This window comes from Chelonoidis abingdonii, chromosome 2 (genome assembly GCF_003597395.2).
Source record: "Chelonoidis abingdonii isolate Lonesome George chromosome 2, CheloAbing_2.0, whole genome shotgun sequence".
Lineage (NCBI taxonomy): Eukaryota > Metazoa > Chordata > Testudines > Testudinidae > Chelonoidis > Chelonoidis abingdonii.
Genome location: NC_133770.1, coordinates 253839551 through 253856779, shown reverse-complemented (window position 1 = coordinate 253856779; position 17229 = coordinate 253839551). Strand labels below are relative to the sequence as shown.

At 39.7% G+C, this 17229-nt stretch overlaps 1 protein-coding gene across 1 annotated transcript in view; it reads left to right on the top strand.

The window, feature by feature from the left end:
• The window catches only part of MMP16 (matrix metallopeptidase 16), a 239776-nt gene that overhangs the window by 204403 nt on the left and 18144 nt on the right, over positions 1 to 17229 (top strand). The window contains exon 7 of the mRNA XM_032804586.2: positions 6947 to 7085. Within this exon, the coding sequence (XP_032660477.1) occupies positions 6947 to 7085 (139 nt within the window). The remainder of the gene's footprint in view (positions 1 to 6946; positions 7086 to 17229) is intronic.

The window sequence follows — 17229 nt, the reverse complement described above, 5'->3', positions numbered from 1 at the left end:
CGTCCAAAAATGAGTGCTTACATAAAACTCTCCCCAAGCTTATACCCAGCTTGGCTCTGATCTCGCTGCCACCAACCAGGATTTTAGGGCCCCTGGTCACCCCGAGTCACCCCAACCTTTCCCTGGGGGACCCCCAAGACCCAGAACCCCTGGGTCTCCCTATCTCAACGGGAAAACAAGCTCCTCCCCCTTGTCTCCTCGTTATCTGCTCCCCAGCTTCCCTCCCTGGGTGAGCCTGGGCGATGCAGTACTTAACTTCTTGAAGGCAAAACAAAGAGGGAAATCACCCTCCCCCTGAGGCGATGCCTTCAAATCTAGTAAAGCTAATATAAAGGGATTTTCCACCCCCCCCTTCCTGTAGCCTCACCGGAGAAACCCCAAAAACCTCAGCCAGGTTTTAAAAAAGAACTTTATATAAAAAGAAAGAAAATACAAAACAATATTACTGCATTAAGAGATCAATACAGGCTCTTGCTTATAAGAAAATATGAATAAACAGTCTGATTTAAAAGATAGCCAAATTAAACCAGTCCAGCACATCAACACACATGTAAATACAACACAAAGCATATAACAGCCTATTTGCCTTGTTGCCTTTGTACTTACACTTTGTAGGAGAAATTAGAAAGAAATAGGAGTTAACAGGAAAGTTGTTTCCTCCATAGCTGGGAGAAACAAAAGACCTAGAGTACACAATTCCCGCCCCTGACTTTTAAAAAGTCCAGTTCTCTGATTGGTCCTCTGGTCAGGTGTTTGGTTCCCTTTGTTCACCCTTTACAGGTAAAAGAAAATTAACCCTTACCTATCTACTTATGACAGCATTATGATACTTTCTATTTTATTTTCCATCCCTTTCCTAATGGTTCCTAACACTTTGTTAGCTTGCTTGACTGCTGCTACACATGGAGCAGATGTTTTCCAAGGACTATCCATGATGACTCCAAGATCTCTTTCTTGACTGTTAATAGCTATTTTCTCCTCCAGTATTTTGTATGTACAATTGGAATTATGTTTTCCAATGTGCATTACTTTGCAATTATAAACATTGAATTACATCTGCCATTTTGTTGCTCAGTTGCCCAGTTTGTGAAATCCCTTTGTAACTCTTTGCAGTCAGCTTTGGACTTAACTACCTGAGTAAATTTGTATCATCTGCAAACTTTGCCACCTCACTGTTGTCCAGATCTTTTATAAATATGGTGAACAACACTAGCCCCAGTATTGATCCTTGGGGGCCGGACTATTAACCTTTCTCCATTGTGAAAACTGACCATTTATTCCTACATTTTGTTTCCTATCTTTTAACAGTTACTGATGCATGAGAGGGCATTTCCTCTTATGATATGACTCCTTTGCTGAAGAGCCTTTGGTGAAGAATCTTATGAAAGACTTTCAGAAAGTCCAAAAACACTATATCTACTAGATCACCCTTGTCCACATTTATTCACCCCCTCAAAGAATTTGAATGGATTGGTGAGGCATGATTTCCCTTTACAAATGCTATATTGACTGTTGCCCAGTATATTGTGTTCTTCTACGTGTGTGATAATTCTGTTCTTTACTCTCATTTCAACTAACTTGCCTGGCACTGAAGTCAGGCTTATTGGCCTGTAATTGCCAGGATCACCTCTAGTGCCTTTTTTAAAAAATGGCATTGCATTAACAATCGTCCAGTCATCCGGAACAGAGGCTGATTTAAGCAATAGGCTACATACCACAGTTAGTAGTCTGTGGTAGGTTCTTTGGTATTCCCTCCCACCCACTAGAATGTTAAATTTAATCATATTATGGTTGCAGTTATCAAATGGTTCAGCTGTATTCACAGTTTGTCCCAATCCTGTGTACCACTTAAGTTTGAAGTAAGAAAAGCCTCTCCTCTTGTGGATTCCAGGACTAGCTCTCCAAGAAGCAGTCATTAATCATGTCTAGAAACTTTATCCCAGCATCCTGTCCCGAGGTAGCAATTGCCCAGTCAATATGCAGATAGTTGAAACGCCCCCATGACACTAAACTGGGGGGAGAGGTAAATATGCTGGAGGGTAGGGGTAGGGTACAGAGTGACCTAGACAAATTGGAGGATTGGACCAAAAGAAATCTGATGAGGTTCAACACGGACAAGTGCAGAGTCCTGCACTTAGGATGGAAGAATCCCATGCACTACTACAGGCTGGGGACCGACTGGCTAAGCAGCAGTTCTACAGAAAGGGAACTGGGGATTACAGTGGATGAGAAGCTGGATATGAGTCAGCAATGTGCCCTTGTTGCCAAGAAAGCTAACGGCATATGGAGCTGCATTAGTAGGAGCAATGCCAGCAGATCGAGGGAAGTGATAATTCCTCTCTATTTAGCACTGGTGAGGCCACATCTGCAGTATTGTGTCCAGTTTTGGGCCCCCCACTACAGAAAGGATGTGGACAAATTGGAGAATGTCCAGCAGAAGGCAACAAAAATGATCAGGGGGCTGGGGCACATGACTTACAAGGAGAAGCTGAGGGCACTGGGATTGTTTAGTCTGCAGAAGAGAAGAGTGAGGGGGGGATTGATAGCAGCCTTCAACTACCCGAAGGGGGGGGGGGGAGCTCAGCTTTTCTCAGTGGTGACAGATGACAGAACAAGGAGCAATGGTCTCAAGTGGCAACGGGGGAGGTCTAGGTTGGATATTAGGAAACACTATTTCACTAGTAGGGTGGTGAAGCACTGAAATGAGTTACCTTGGAAGGTGGTAGAATCTCCATCCTTAGAGGTTTTTAAGGCCTGGCTTAACAAAGCTCTGGCTAGGATGATTTAGTTGGGATTGGGGTTGAGGTTGGTCCTGCTTTGAGCAGGGGGTTGGACTAGATGACCTCCTGAGGTCTCTTTCAACCGTAATAGTCTATGATTCTATGATTACCATGTCCCATTGATTGTCATCATTCCACCAAGTTTCTGTGATGCCTATTATGTCAATATCCTCATTTAATACCAGGCATTCAAGTTCACCCATCTTAGTATAAAGACTTCTAGCATTGTTTAGAGCACTTATAAGAACATAAGAATGACCATACTGGGTCAGACCAAAGGCGTATCTAGGCCATAATCCTGTCTTCCGACAGTGGCCAATGTCAGGTGCCCCAGAGGAAATTAACAGAACAGGTAGTCATCAAGTGATCCGTTCCCTGTCACTCATTCCCAGCTTCTGGCAAACAGAGGCTAGGGACACCATCCATGCCCATTCTAGCTAATAGCCATTGATGGAACTATACTTAATGAATTTATCTAGTTCTTTTTTGAACCCTGTTATAGTCTTGGCCTTCACAACATCCTCTGGCAAAGAGTTCCATGGGTTGACTGTGTGTTGTATGAAGAAATACTTCCTTTTGTTTGTTTTAAACCTGTTGCCAATTAATTTCATTTGGTGACCCAGTAGTTCTTGTGTTATGAGAAGGAGTAAATAACACTTCCTTATTTACTTTCTCCACACAAGTTATTATTTTATAGACCTCAATCATATCCCCCGTTAATCATCTCTTTTCCAAGATGAAAAATCCCAGTCTTATTAATCTCTCCTCGTACAGAAACCATTCCATACCCCTAATAATTTTTGTTGCCTTTTTCTGAACCTTTTCCAATTCCAATATATCTTTTTTGCGAGGAGGCAACCACATCTGCACGCAATATTCAACATATGAGCATACCATGGATTTATATAGAGGCAATATGATGTTTTCTGTCTTATTGTCTATCCCTTTCCTAATGATTCCCTACATTCTGTTCACTTTTTTGACTGCCACTGGACATTGAGTGGATGTTTTCAGAGAACTATCCACAGTGACTCCAAGATCTCTTCCTTGAGTGGTAACAGCTAATTTAGATCTCATCATTTTATATGTAGAGTTTATAGGTATGCTTATATAGTTTGTCAATATTTAGTTGTCTGCCTTCATGTGATGAAAGTGAGTGGGACTCATTTTCGTTTGACTGTTTCTCTTCAGCTCCTATCTGCACATTATCAACTTTGGTCTTCTCCTATGTACTAGGATATAGAGAATTCCCATTAGTAATCTTCCACTAAAGGATGTCTCTGTCCAAACCATGTGCTCCTTTACACCTATCTGCTTTCCCACAGCCCTTAGTTAAAAAATTCTCTAGGACTTTTTTAAATTTAATATACCAGCAATCTGATTCTATTTTGGTTTAGGTGGAGCTCATCTTTCCTGTATGGGTGCTTCCTTTTATGAAAGTTTCCCCAATTCTTAATACACCTAAATCCCTCCTCCAAACACCACTCATTCAGACACTTCAGTTCTGCCTATGTAACTGGCTCTGTGTGTGGAATTGGAAGCATTTCATCTTAAATCTCTTACCTAGTAACTTAAACTTGGCCTCCAGGACCTCTCTCCTACCTTTTCCTATGTCATTGGTACCTACACGTGTTACAAGCACTGGCTCCTCTCCTGCACTGTACACTGAAACATCCCTTCTATTCTGGATGCACTTAGACAATTTCTATGTAAGGTTAATATTTTCTTCACAAATTTGTGAATAATTGCATCAGTGGAAAAATGAACTAGAGAGAGTTGTGACTTATACTTGAGAACGATGATGAATACAACCCATTGTACACCTGCTCCAGCAAAAATATTAGTTTGATTTCGAAGCTGCATCAGTTCCCAGAACACTACAGATCTGGTTTTCTCAGCAGCTTGACCTATTCAAACAGAAAGTCTAGGCTGCCATGCTACAGAGATGTGACAAGATACGATATTTTTCTGTTTTGTTTTGGGTTTTTTTCCCCAGTAATAATTAATTCTGTATTATTTCTTTATACAGTCAGGATTTCATGTTAAAGGGTAAGAAGAGGGATAACCTTTACTTGTCACAGGAAAGTGGTTCAATGTGGTCATTATTTCAGGGCTATCATCTGTCACAGAGTAATTACATTTGCAGTCCACACACAAAAGGAGTAAGCACTTGATCAGGGCCCCCTATCTTGACATGTTGATAAGATTGCACTGGAAGAACTAAGAAGTTGTGGTTACCAGTGTTGAAGAGAGATAGCAAGGGCAGCTTTTCCTGCATTCCCCTAGTGCAGAGAAAATAACTTCCCTACATTTCCCAGCTTGGGCAGTGCATCCTCAGCATGGATCAGTCACTCAACAACCATAGTTTAGCCCAGTGGTTCTCAAATTTTAGCAACCCTGGGACCCCATTTTGATTTAAAAAATTTCTGTGGACCCTCAAGCTTCCTGCTCAGCCCCAGGCCCTGCCTCCACTTCACCCCAGCCCCAGTTTGAGAAACACTGGTTTAGCCCATAGAGATATGTTACTGTAAACAATGAAAATACAAGAGAATTGAGAGTCTGCGGTATTGACTGTGCCATGGGAAACATAACCTTTCACCAGCTCAGATATTGTTTAGTATCACATATAAGGACAGAAAATCTTTGCCACGTGATGATCCATGTGCTGTGAGTTGATAGTCTTAGTGCAATTCTTAGTGGAATGACTGCTAACAGAGGCCAGTGCCAACAGTTTTGATGGTAGATTTGCAATGGGGACACTAGTCCACTAAGAACTGAACTAAGACCACCACATTCCAAATCTCCCATCACAAATGTTGATCCTGGTCTCCTTGTTATCAGTTACTGCAGAGAAGAAGTGAATCAGATTACAAAATGAACTATCCTCAGAGCCCTGGAAATAGTCCGTTCAGACCAGGGCTCGCACACAAGCATTGAACCCAATCCAGTTAAAATCGACAGGCGTCATTCCACTGATGCCCTGAGCTTTGCTTTAGGCCCACTGTCAGGATGGAGTGGGGCAGATCACAGTGATGTTCCCTAGGCTGTATCTCTTCTGTGCAGAGAGGGCTTCAATCTCCAGGGATGTCCATCTGACACTTTTCAGATTAATAATAAATTCACATCTTCAGGAACATACAGATCTGGGTATCTGCGTATCTGCAGTTTTAGAAGATGACATGAAATTGATCGGTGTTAAGTATCAGAGAGGTAGCCGTGCTAGTCTGGATCACCACATGGGTCTGACAAAGTGGGTATTCACCCACGAAAGCTTATGCTCCCATATATCTGTTAGTCTATAAGGTGCCACAGGACTCTTTGTCACTTTTTATTAAATTGATTATTCACCAAATATATGATGAGGCTGCTTCCAGGCACTCACTCATGTAACTTAGTACAGGATTCGGAAATATGCAATGAAGTACTGAGGGCCAAAATTTGGCCTTGATTGTTCACTCAAACTAGGGGCTTTCAAAAAAAACAAACCAAGAGGGGAAAGCCTATTTAAACTTTTATTATAAACTCTTCCGAAACAAATTTCTGACAAAGATTTCTGTTAAATTTACTGGGCTTTCCTACAGAACAACAAATTTAACTAGAATGGACACTGGTGTCTTGTGCACATCTTACTTTTAGACATTGCAAATATATCAGATATTCAAAAACATAGTGCTGTAATTCAAACATGGACCCAAAATCTGTTCTTAGCTACCCCTTGTAAGCCTAAAATAGTTTCATTGTGTTCTACCAATGTAACTGAGTGGAATTTGAGCAGTGGTACTTTACAGTATACATGCTGTCCTGCCTTTCCTTTTTAAGCAAAATGGACATCTGTTACAGGACTGTCAGATATTTGGTAAGAAATATCCCCAAACTTCTGCCTCTCCTTTGAATGCACCTTTGCTTTGTTTGTGTTTTTTGTTTTTGTTTTTGTTTTTAAGAAATTGTTAGATCACTCTTTAAGAGGGACATTTTTTTTCCTTCCATTTCTCTGCTGAGGGAAAACTCAGTTCTGTACTCCTTCATTATTAATACAGATATTGTTAGACAGATAGGAAACTTTGTTGTCCTAAACTGACATTGAATGGCTTTTCTACCTCTCAGAAACAGATCAGCAAGTATAGAGGCCTCCAATGTGCTAAGAGATGCATTTGTTTGCTTTCCAGGATCAGTGGTTTTGGCGTGTTAGAAACAACAGGGTGATGGATGGATACCCCATGCAGATTACCTACTTCTGGAGGGGTTTGCCTCCAAGTATCGATGCAGTCTATGAAAACAGCGAAGGGAATTTTGTTTTCTTTAAAGGTAAGAAGGGCAAGAAATCTAGGTGACATTTACAGGCCTACCGACACCTCATAGAAACATTTTAAAACTTTCTTCTTATAGTGAAGTAAAATTTTATTTATTTTCACTAGTGGCTTGTCATACCCTTTGCAAATTCAGAATGTAGAGAATTAGCAGATAAGTGAACAGGTAATAAAAAACAAGCATCTGTTGTGGAAAAATTGACCACACCGATGATTTTAGGTCAGACAGCCTGAGGCTCTTTATTGCTTGAAAATACATGCATGCATGGAGAGCCAGCATGGTCCCCACACAGGAGATGGCTGCTCTGTTCGTTACAGAAAATCCTTAGCTTATAAAGGTTAAAACCGCAAAACGTAACGCTTAGGTTATACAGGTTTCTTGCCTTATTTGGTAACTTAATACTAAAACAAGCAAGCTGGTGGATTAATTTCCCCTTATTTGGGTTTTCCTGTTATTGTCCTTTCTGTGGTTTTGTCTGTGCCTACGACCCCCGGATTCTGGTTACTTGTGTACAGACAGTTGAAGCAAGTTAGTAAAATTTAGGACCCTTTGTTCCATCCTAGTTCCCTGTTCTGGGCCTGGTTCCTCTTTTTCTGGGGCCCTGTTCTTATCTGTTAGTCCTCAGATGCCTTATGTGCACTCAAGCAGCAGAAGGGAAGTTAGCAAGGGAGTCAGACTCAGAGGACAGGCCTGGGCAAGCCTCAGCTAAGCAAGGACAGGCCTCGGCAGGCTTCCATGGGGGGGACGGGGGGGTATTTCTTCATCACATCTAACATACTTTGCACAGTGGGCAACTATTGTCATCATTAATGATATTACTTCATATTAGTGATTTTGGGGTATATTTTGTAAAAGTAGGTAAGTCTTACTAGTAAAGACCATACAGCAATGATCGGCTATTAAGTCTTTGTTCCCACTTTTTGTGTGTAAACTACAGGTTGTCTGGATTAAGAATGTATGAATGAGTGAGTTTCTTTATATTTTTTTCTAGTTCTCTTTCTTCATTTCTCTTATTACTAGGGTATTTGCATATTTCTAAGTGGCATCTGTTCCTGCTGTGTATATTTTATCACGTGTTATCTGTGCCATGTTGTAATTATTTGGTCTGGAAATTATGATGCTACAAATTTGAAGTGGGAAATGAATTATTAACAGATATCCTGGTTTCATGCAAATGTCCCTAGTCATTCTTTAAAAAAGAGGAAAAACCTCAGAAAATAATGTTAAGTGGATTGAATTGTTGCTAACCAATAAGCAATTTTTTTTTTTTAAGTTTTACTCCAGGCATCAGCTGTTCTTTAAAATTAAACTTCTTAAATATGCATCTAATTTAGGTTTAATGTGAAAATTATACTTTATGGTAGATAGATAGTAGTTCATCATTGGAACCTGTTCATCTGAAATGGAACCAATGTAAAATGTAATTACTTTATAAGGTAAGAACTGTGAAAACAAAGGAGAATGTGATTTGAGAATGAAGAATCCAGTTGTGAAGCTTTCAGAGTTAACTATATGGATTGCGACTGGCTCTTTTGTTCTTTTTCATATAATTATGCCTATGAAAAGGCAGAAGAACAGTGCAGACGTTTTCCTAGCCATTTTTTTCAAAATATGAAAAAGGTTATTAGGTCAAAAAATGGACCCACCTGTACTATAGTAGAACTAGCGTGGAGGTACAAGAAGCATTTCATTCACTACTCAAGTATGGTCACCTCTAGAGTGTGAAGGTGTAATTTTAATTGTGCAGAAATACAACACAACAGTTTAATACAGGCAATGATGATGAAAAGAACTTGCATCTTGTTTGAGACATAGAAGTTACAGGTCTTTGTATTTACTTTATTTACTATATGATAGCACAAAACATGTGCCTTTTATGTCTCCATGCATGTGCTAAATTCCAAAGCCAGCTCATAAAATGTATACCATATGATAAAATGAATTTTATTTTCCACCTTTAACCTTTTCAATAACACTCTGCCTTCTAATCTTTCTCGATTGCATCCAGTATTCTAAACCTATAAGCAACAGTTGGCATTTTCTAATATAAAAGTTGTACTGTACCACAAAAAAGATTGTCATGCATCCCTCTACTCCCCTCCTTCCTAATAAAGTGGTAGTAGGAGGGTGTTATGACTGAACTATTCAGCAAGCAAGAGGCAAAGATCTGTCAGTCACAGGTAGTGTATAAGTACCAGTCTACCCATTTCTTCTTGGTTTTTTACCTTCTGCATGCTGGAAGGGTAGAGCAGGAGCTGTTTCAGTATTTCACCCCCTGTGCTCTCTTTCATTCTGCCTTATTCGTTCTTTTCCTATTCTAGCCCAAGAAAAGATGAAGAAGCATAGAAGCAAGGATAAAGGGAAAGAGAGAAAAAAGCAGCACACAGGAGACATCAATTCTCTTGTGTCTGCTCTTTCCGGGGCCCCAGTTACACAGAGAGTAAAGCAGCAGAAGAGAGAGATTTACCTCCTGTAGCTGCTTCCATCCAGTAACCAAGGAATCAGAGAGGAATCGACCAATGTGCTGCATATCAGCTCCTCAACTCCACCTCTCCTCACCTTTCAGCCTAACCACATTGTTGTAGGGTGTTGGTTCTATCTAGGTCCCTGGTTAGGTGTTTTCTGTCTGGGTTTCTGTAGGGTTGCCCATCACTGTGTATTTAGAACCTCTCTCTGTCGGTGGCCCAGTGGATTGCATAAGCCCAGCCACCACCGACTTTCTTTTAACAAATGTGTCGGCATTTCCTGGGCCCTTAAGGCCATTTGTGTAAACTCGAGTAATCATCAGTGGTTTGCACAGATGAAAGTCATAATATGAAGTAAGTTATAATGTGCAGTCTTAATTCAGCCTTCAGAACCTTAATTTATGGTGATAATATTGTCCGGACCCGAAAAGGTTGGGTTCGGTAAAGTTCTTTTTGATCCAGTGAGGAAAGAACCGCGAGACCAGACAAACTGGCAAACTTAAACAATAAGTGATCTTTATTGACTGGGATAAGAACACAACTGGGGCTGGGGAGGAGCACTTTTACCAACTAACAGAAACAAACTATTTATACGCAGAAACACACAACTGAATACTTCATAGCCAACTAACAGCACTATGAATATGAGAAAACTGTACACAATCCTAGGATAAACTATTTACATCCATTAACACCAAATCGATCTTTTGAAAGCAAACAAATATACCAATTAAATGAATTATGCGCGCACTTAACCAAACACTATTATTACAGACATTAAATTGAATTTAATAGCAATCTTTCAATAACTCAGATTTGGTACCATATACATAGAACTTTATGACAGACAAGACACACAGAACATTTATCACAGACAGCAGTACATGTGGTAGTATACCAAATAAGGGAAAAGACAAGGGAGAAGTTAGGCAAAGCACAGACAGTTAGCACAAGCAGTTAGCACACAAGTACCATATTCCAGATGCAGCTGACCAGCAGAGCAGACACCAGACGCATATCGGATCCGGGGAAATAAATAGGCAATCCTAACATCTAGAAAAATACCGTTGCTAAATCAAATCGTGGTAGAACCAAAAAAATAATCAATGGGCAGAACCCAGAAATAAAAAGTAGCACTGCAAACCCAAGAATGTAATAAACACCAACGTCCCGAGCCGGCATAACCGGACCCCAACGACGGTTATCAGGTCCTCATCATAACGGACCACTCCCCAACAGCCCCCGCCTTGAGCATAGTTTTATCCAGAACCTGAAACACACAGGCCCAAGTTGATTGCCCATAGCCCTCCACCACTCCGTCCGAGCTGTTTGCCCCCTATGTGGCGAGTTGCACACGCACACTGGAAGCTGCTAAAACTGCACACAGACACTAGCACAGTTGCACACAACCTAATCTGACCTTGAACTTATACCAGGGTCATACGGCCCCTTGCACCAGCACTAAGGTAGCACACGCACTAAACCTACCCTGGTTCTGCAAAAGCAGAAACTGCACACGGCCCTAGCCTAACCTCTAGGTGACCAGGCAAAAAAGAGCGGGAATCTGCACACGGCCCTCAAGGTAACACACAGTGCTAGTGTGACCTTTGGATGACCTACAATTGGCCATACAGATGCCATCTTAAGGCCCTGCAGGCCGCCATCTTAGGCCAGAAGCCGTTGGGCTCCGACAAATATGAGAAATTGAAAGAAATCATTTTAGCCCCCAGGCTATGGATGAGTTTATCAGCATGGCAGCTAAGAAAGCGGAAAAAGCCCGGTTTAGCTGCAAATGGAACTGAAAATTGAGATGCAAATCAATGAGACTCAGTGGACATAGAACCTCATAACACCTTTTTTACACAGTCACTTTTTAGGGTGCTTGAAGGCCTAGGGTCCTTTTCCCTCATAGTGATCTCACTCTGCCTGTTGCATTCATTAGCGGATGATTCCCACTATACATGGCCTGAATTTCAGTGCAGAGAGCAGACCCAGGCCTTCCTCAGTATTCCTCAGATCCAGGATACCAGGATGCCTGGGAGTACAAGCCTTTCACAGCAAGAATCACTTCCACAAGACCCTTGTTTTCCTATAGCCGGAATCCTCAAAATGTCAGTACTCTCTTTTATTTTTTAATGGCCTCTTGCTGCACTCTGCCATCAAAGGCATCACCTCTGAGACATAAAGACCAGCCATTGTAGATCCTTGGCTACTGTCCCATGGGACAGAAACACACAGTTTTCTCTGAAGATTTAGATTGTATATTTCTAGTCAATGCCATGCTCTTTTCTGCCTTCTCAACCTGCTTTGCATTAATGTGTGTAGAGCAGAGGCCAGAAGGTAGGTTTCTCATTCTCCAAGGATCCTACTGTTATATTAGTTGTGTTAGAAACAGCCCACTTCCCCTTTGTTTTCAGAATCCTCCACAAAGATCTTGTCACCCTCTGTTGAGCTGGATATAGAGGTCGGGTGCATTCTTGCCACATCTCCTCAATTGTCAGCTTATTTCTGTGTGTGGTATACAGATCCACAGGGATTTCCGTTTTCAGCCAGTGTTATTTGTGCCTCTGAAACTGGGGTGTAGAAGTCCATGCAAAGATCAAACTGTCAGACCTCTGTAACTCTCAAGAGAAGATCAAGATAAAGTGACAATAGACTACAGAGTTCACTAAGGACCGTCTTCTCTGGGCTCACCATTCTGCATCATAGTAATCGTCTCCCTTACATTGTAGTCAAAGTTGCAGATAGAAATTACCAAGCCCATTCTTTAAATATATCTTCCTTCCCTACTCAGTGAACCAAAAGGATATTTACCTACTATCCATCTGCTGATCCAGGCTTTGTTTATTCTTCGTTGCTTGTCCAGTACAAGGACAGAATCATTCAGTAACTTATGGACCATGGATACCAAAATAATTTGTGTAAAGTATAGATACAGTTCCTTGGGACAGAAGCACAGACCTGGGATAAAGTTTAACTCCTCCACTTATGGTGCCTAGAGATCATGCAGGCTTAACAGTCTGGTGGCTGAGCAGAAGCGGTATTTATAACTGTAGGTTTCTTAGAGGAAGTCTCTGGTTGCTTCTCTTGAGGTAAGTAACACTCAATCTCAACTACAACACATATAGTACTCTCAAATCTCTACTTTGTGCTGGAGAAAGAGGCGAATATGTATTTATGCTTCCTTCGAACGTCCTCTGCTTCCCATGGGCAGGCTTCAAAAGGACCTCAAAGTGAATTTTCCATCAAAATTTCTCTCTTCTTGCTTTGGAGGTTTTGTTATTAAAAGGAAGTAGGTGGACTAGGGCTTCTATGATTGACCGATCTTTCTCTCATGTTTTCGGATCTATGGAGCAATAACACTGCTGTTGCCCATAGGATGGGAGAAAAGAAGATTCACTCAAACACAGTTGTCAGTAAATAATCTTCACCTTGTTTTTCCCAGTAAAATTGCACTGATTCAAGGTCAAGGGCTAGCAATATGCAACCTAGGCCCAGTAACATTTTTAAGATGCAGCATCTTGTTGGACAGAAAAGCCTACTTTCTGACATGAGAAATCTGGAAACAACCCTTTCTAATTCCATCTCAATGATCTATAATGTATTTGATTTGGGCCCTCAATGTTTAGGAAACAGCAGACCTGAAATTTGAAATAACTTGATTATTAGAAAACCTACTTAAGATACTTTTTTTAGGTTTTGAGGGTTTGGTTTTATTTGTTCGTACTCAGTCATCTCTCCCTCCACCTGTGCAACTGGATTAATGGCACTGAGGCAATTCTGCTTTAAAGAAGAAGAAATATAAAATAGGAGCTAAATAAAAATCTTTAAAACAAGCTTACATTTTCTAGCAGACCTATGCTGTTAAATACAAGGCACATGCAGATGATCTGTAATGGTGGTATGGTATGCAGGTGTTATTTGCATTCCTTTGGGACAGTATTCATAATTTACAGCTCTGCTATTCCAAATTCATACTAATAAATACTATCACCACATCTTGCTGTGTATTTTCTGTACTGTCTGTCTGTGGAGACCACTGATTTTCGGGGCATATTTAATAAATTATGGCTACTTGTAAAAAATTTGCTGCTTTTGTAGAATCAAGTCTCCCTTTCCCCGCAAAGCATTGAGACTTTTTAGTTTTCAATGGGAACTAGTTTTATGTCCCTTCAATTTACATTAATATTTATTTATACAAGGAAAAACATTTGTAAACATTCAGTAGCACACTTGGAAAGCAAGGCTATAAAGCAATGCTTGCTGTTTTGGGGAGTTGAAGACACACAGCCTTCTTTCTTGTGGCTCATAATGCATGCAAGGTATGTAGTATAACATAGAAGGCTGCTTATAAAAACCAGATGTTTATATTCTTATTGTTAGTCAGTACTGGCAGCTATACTGAATAATGATAATAAAATAACACCAGAAAGATACATATATATTTATAAAATGGCAAAAATGTAGATAGTAAAGTTTATTCCGTGTACCTTTTGGATTTTAAATAGTGTTAAAAATGAAACTGTCAAGACATCTGCGTTGTTGAAACCTATGGCCAGCCAAATGTAGCAATGGAAAAGCTGTTACAAAATTCGCACTACCACTGCCACCATAACTCTCAATAATTCTTATCCCACTACTTTGACAGTTTAATTTTGAAAGCTAAAATGTACTTGTAGTGGGGCATCACGAAGCAGTAAATAGGGAAGTGACAGGGCCAGCTAGATCAACAGAAAGACTTGGAAAAGCTTAGAGGAAAAAGAGAGGAGGACAAAACATACTGAGATTGAGGTACAAAATATTTAGAATGAGAACACTGGGGAGAAGAGAGTTCCAGAATGTGAATGAGGAAGACAAAGAGATATGAGAGGAGGTTTTTTAATGGATTTTATTGCTATGAGTAGATTTTTTCTTAATATTTATACTTATAAAATGCACATAATATAATTCTATTTTTGCATAATGATGACATGAAAAAAATACTCCACTTAGTTCTTGAGAACTCAAGAAACCTTTGATTAATTTACATCCTGATTATATACAAAAGGGGATGTAGTATAGTTGATCTCTCCTCTGTGGTTGGCTATAATGGTCAGTAGATAATTAAATAGTGTAAAATAACCAATATTTACTAGCAAAACCTCAGTATGCTAAAGCAAACATGTATATTCTTTGTGTGTGTCCTGTATTTCTAATCAATCTTCAGAATGGCAACAATAGATTTTCAAAGACTTCAGGTAGTTAAAATCACAGTCCATTTTTTTCAAATTGTTTCCCTTTGGTGTCGAGTATTTAGCGAAGCATTATTGCAAAAACCCAAAACATTTTGACTTTATCACTTGCTTCATTCTCAGCCTGTGACTTTACCATCCTGCTTGTTGTTATATTAGGGAATAGATGGTGAAAATGAAACAGTCAGAAGATGGACTAGACTTTATGAAACAGGATGATTTATTAAAATCTATGAGAATAATAAATCCACAAACCAGACCTGCAAGGAACAACTTTGTAAAACAAATGTAGTGCTTGCTGCTGCTAAGGAGATAGGTCACATGCCTTATCATACGAGTGACCATGTATCTGGAAGAAGGATCACACCATTATTGTTCAAATAATGTCTGGTTTTCTTTCCTTATTTTTATTGTAATCATAATGAATAAACAGGTCTTCAGTACATTGTTCCTATAACTTATAAAAGAAACTAAATATAGACTAAATGAAAGCAAATAATGAGTAATGTGACTTAACCACTCATTTGGATACAATTTTGAAGTCACTTCAAATTAGCTCATTAAAACTAGAAATAAATGAAATTAATCCCAGCTACAATCGAACTCTGATCTGTAATTTAAATCCCCCTTAGTATTCAGTTCTGAGTGTGAAAGCTTCAGATTCTTGCTGAAACTCTTCTGAATTGTAGTTCTCCTCCCACTAAGTGCTTCCCTGACCAACACTCAACCACTTTCCAATATCATTTCTCCACATGAGGAAGAACAACAACAACAAAAAGCTGCAGCCAGACAGAACACTTGGGTTTCTTATTTATAATGCTTCCCATTAATGATGGTCACAGTTATAGCAGACTAAATATCTTAGTCTGCAAATATTAAATGCTCTCTAGTTATAACCAATAGAGGTCTTGCCCATAATTGCTAAAGTGCTCAGTGTCCTACAGTCTCAGATTTAAGTTCTCTCCAGTTACCCTCAACAGTAAATTTACTTAAATAGAAGGAAGAAATTTGCTAAGGAGGATTTCATTAAGAGTTTCACTCTAGTCTTGCCTTGTTTTTTTCACATGTGCGCCTGCTCCAGCACCCCCTGAATATACAACAGATATTCGGCTCAGTTATGCTGTCCTTTTATAATGTTCATGTTCACCCCGGTTATTTCAGGGTTTGATCATGCATATGTGAGAGCAAAATTTGACTCATTGGATACAGTTGGCAATTATCATTTTCTAACAACTACTCTTTGTGAGACATGGGAATAGTAATATTGCATACATTGTAGAACATGCATCTTCATGCTGTTCAGCAACTCTCATTTTGAATGATCTTCTAAAACAGAAATGACCTGGCACAGTATCATTCATTGAACACCATTTGTTGTTTGCACCATAAGTACCAACAGGAAGGGTCCAGAAAACATGATCCTTCTCTCAGTCTTGAACTTGCAACTATGATCCCTTTCTGAAGCCATCTATTTATACACAGCCAAGTGAACCAGTAGTTTTGAGACCCAGAGGTATAATTCAGCTGAGAAAGAAAACTGTGAAATACTAAAGATGTGGCCACCTGAAATGAATGTCTGAAACACTCAGGATAGAGCCTTATCATCCCTAGGATTAAGTTTTGTAGAGCATCCTAATTAAATTAAATGTAATGGCCTTTAGGTCAGCACAGACCTAATCTTTTGTGGATTTCAAAGGATCACTCTTCATAGACTAACTCTTCTTTATTTTCTAGACTTTACAAAGCTCTCTGCAGGTCTTCTCTGATTGCTTTCTTCCTCTTGCCTGGCACATGCAATAGCTCTGAAGATGATCAGTGTTTCTCAATGTATAATGTCAGTCTGGCGTCTTTGATTGGCTGTATCATGTCATCTTCATTTCCTCATCTTCCAAATAGATACATGTTAACAACCTATAGTAAAGAGACTTGACAACACCTTTCTGTTTTACACTGAGCATCCCCTGCTAGAAATGGAAATGTAATCATAACTTACTTTCTTCTGGGAAATTTCTAGAGAAGACACCAAACTATGCAATTGACAGTTTGAAAATCTGGTTCTTGCCTTATTGCATATTGGAAAAGTAAACATAAATTATCTTTATTATCTTTTTAATTAAGTAAAAAGTTCAGGTTTTATGATGAACATACATGTGGGTTCACCACTCTTTTCCTTGTGATTTCTTTTGTCACAAAGGTGCTAATAGCTGCTTCAGTATTTTTAAGGCCACATTAATGTACATGTGCCTGATGAATTTTCTACATTTTAAGAAGAGAGAGTCTGGTTATATGTGTCTAGGTCTCTCTATCAGACATGAAATGAATGGAAGTCTTTCCATAAGAATCTTCTGTAAGACACCTTTCAGAAAGCCTTTGTTTTCATTATTGGAAGGCAGTATTAGGTTCACAGTATCAGAGCACACGGTGGAGACTATGAGAAAACTAGGC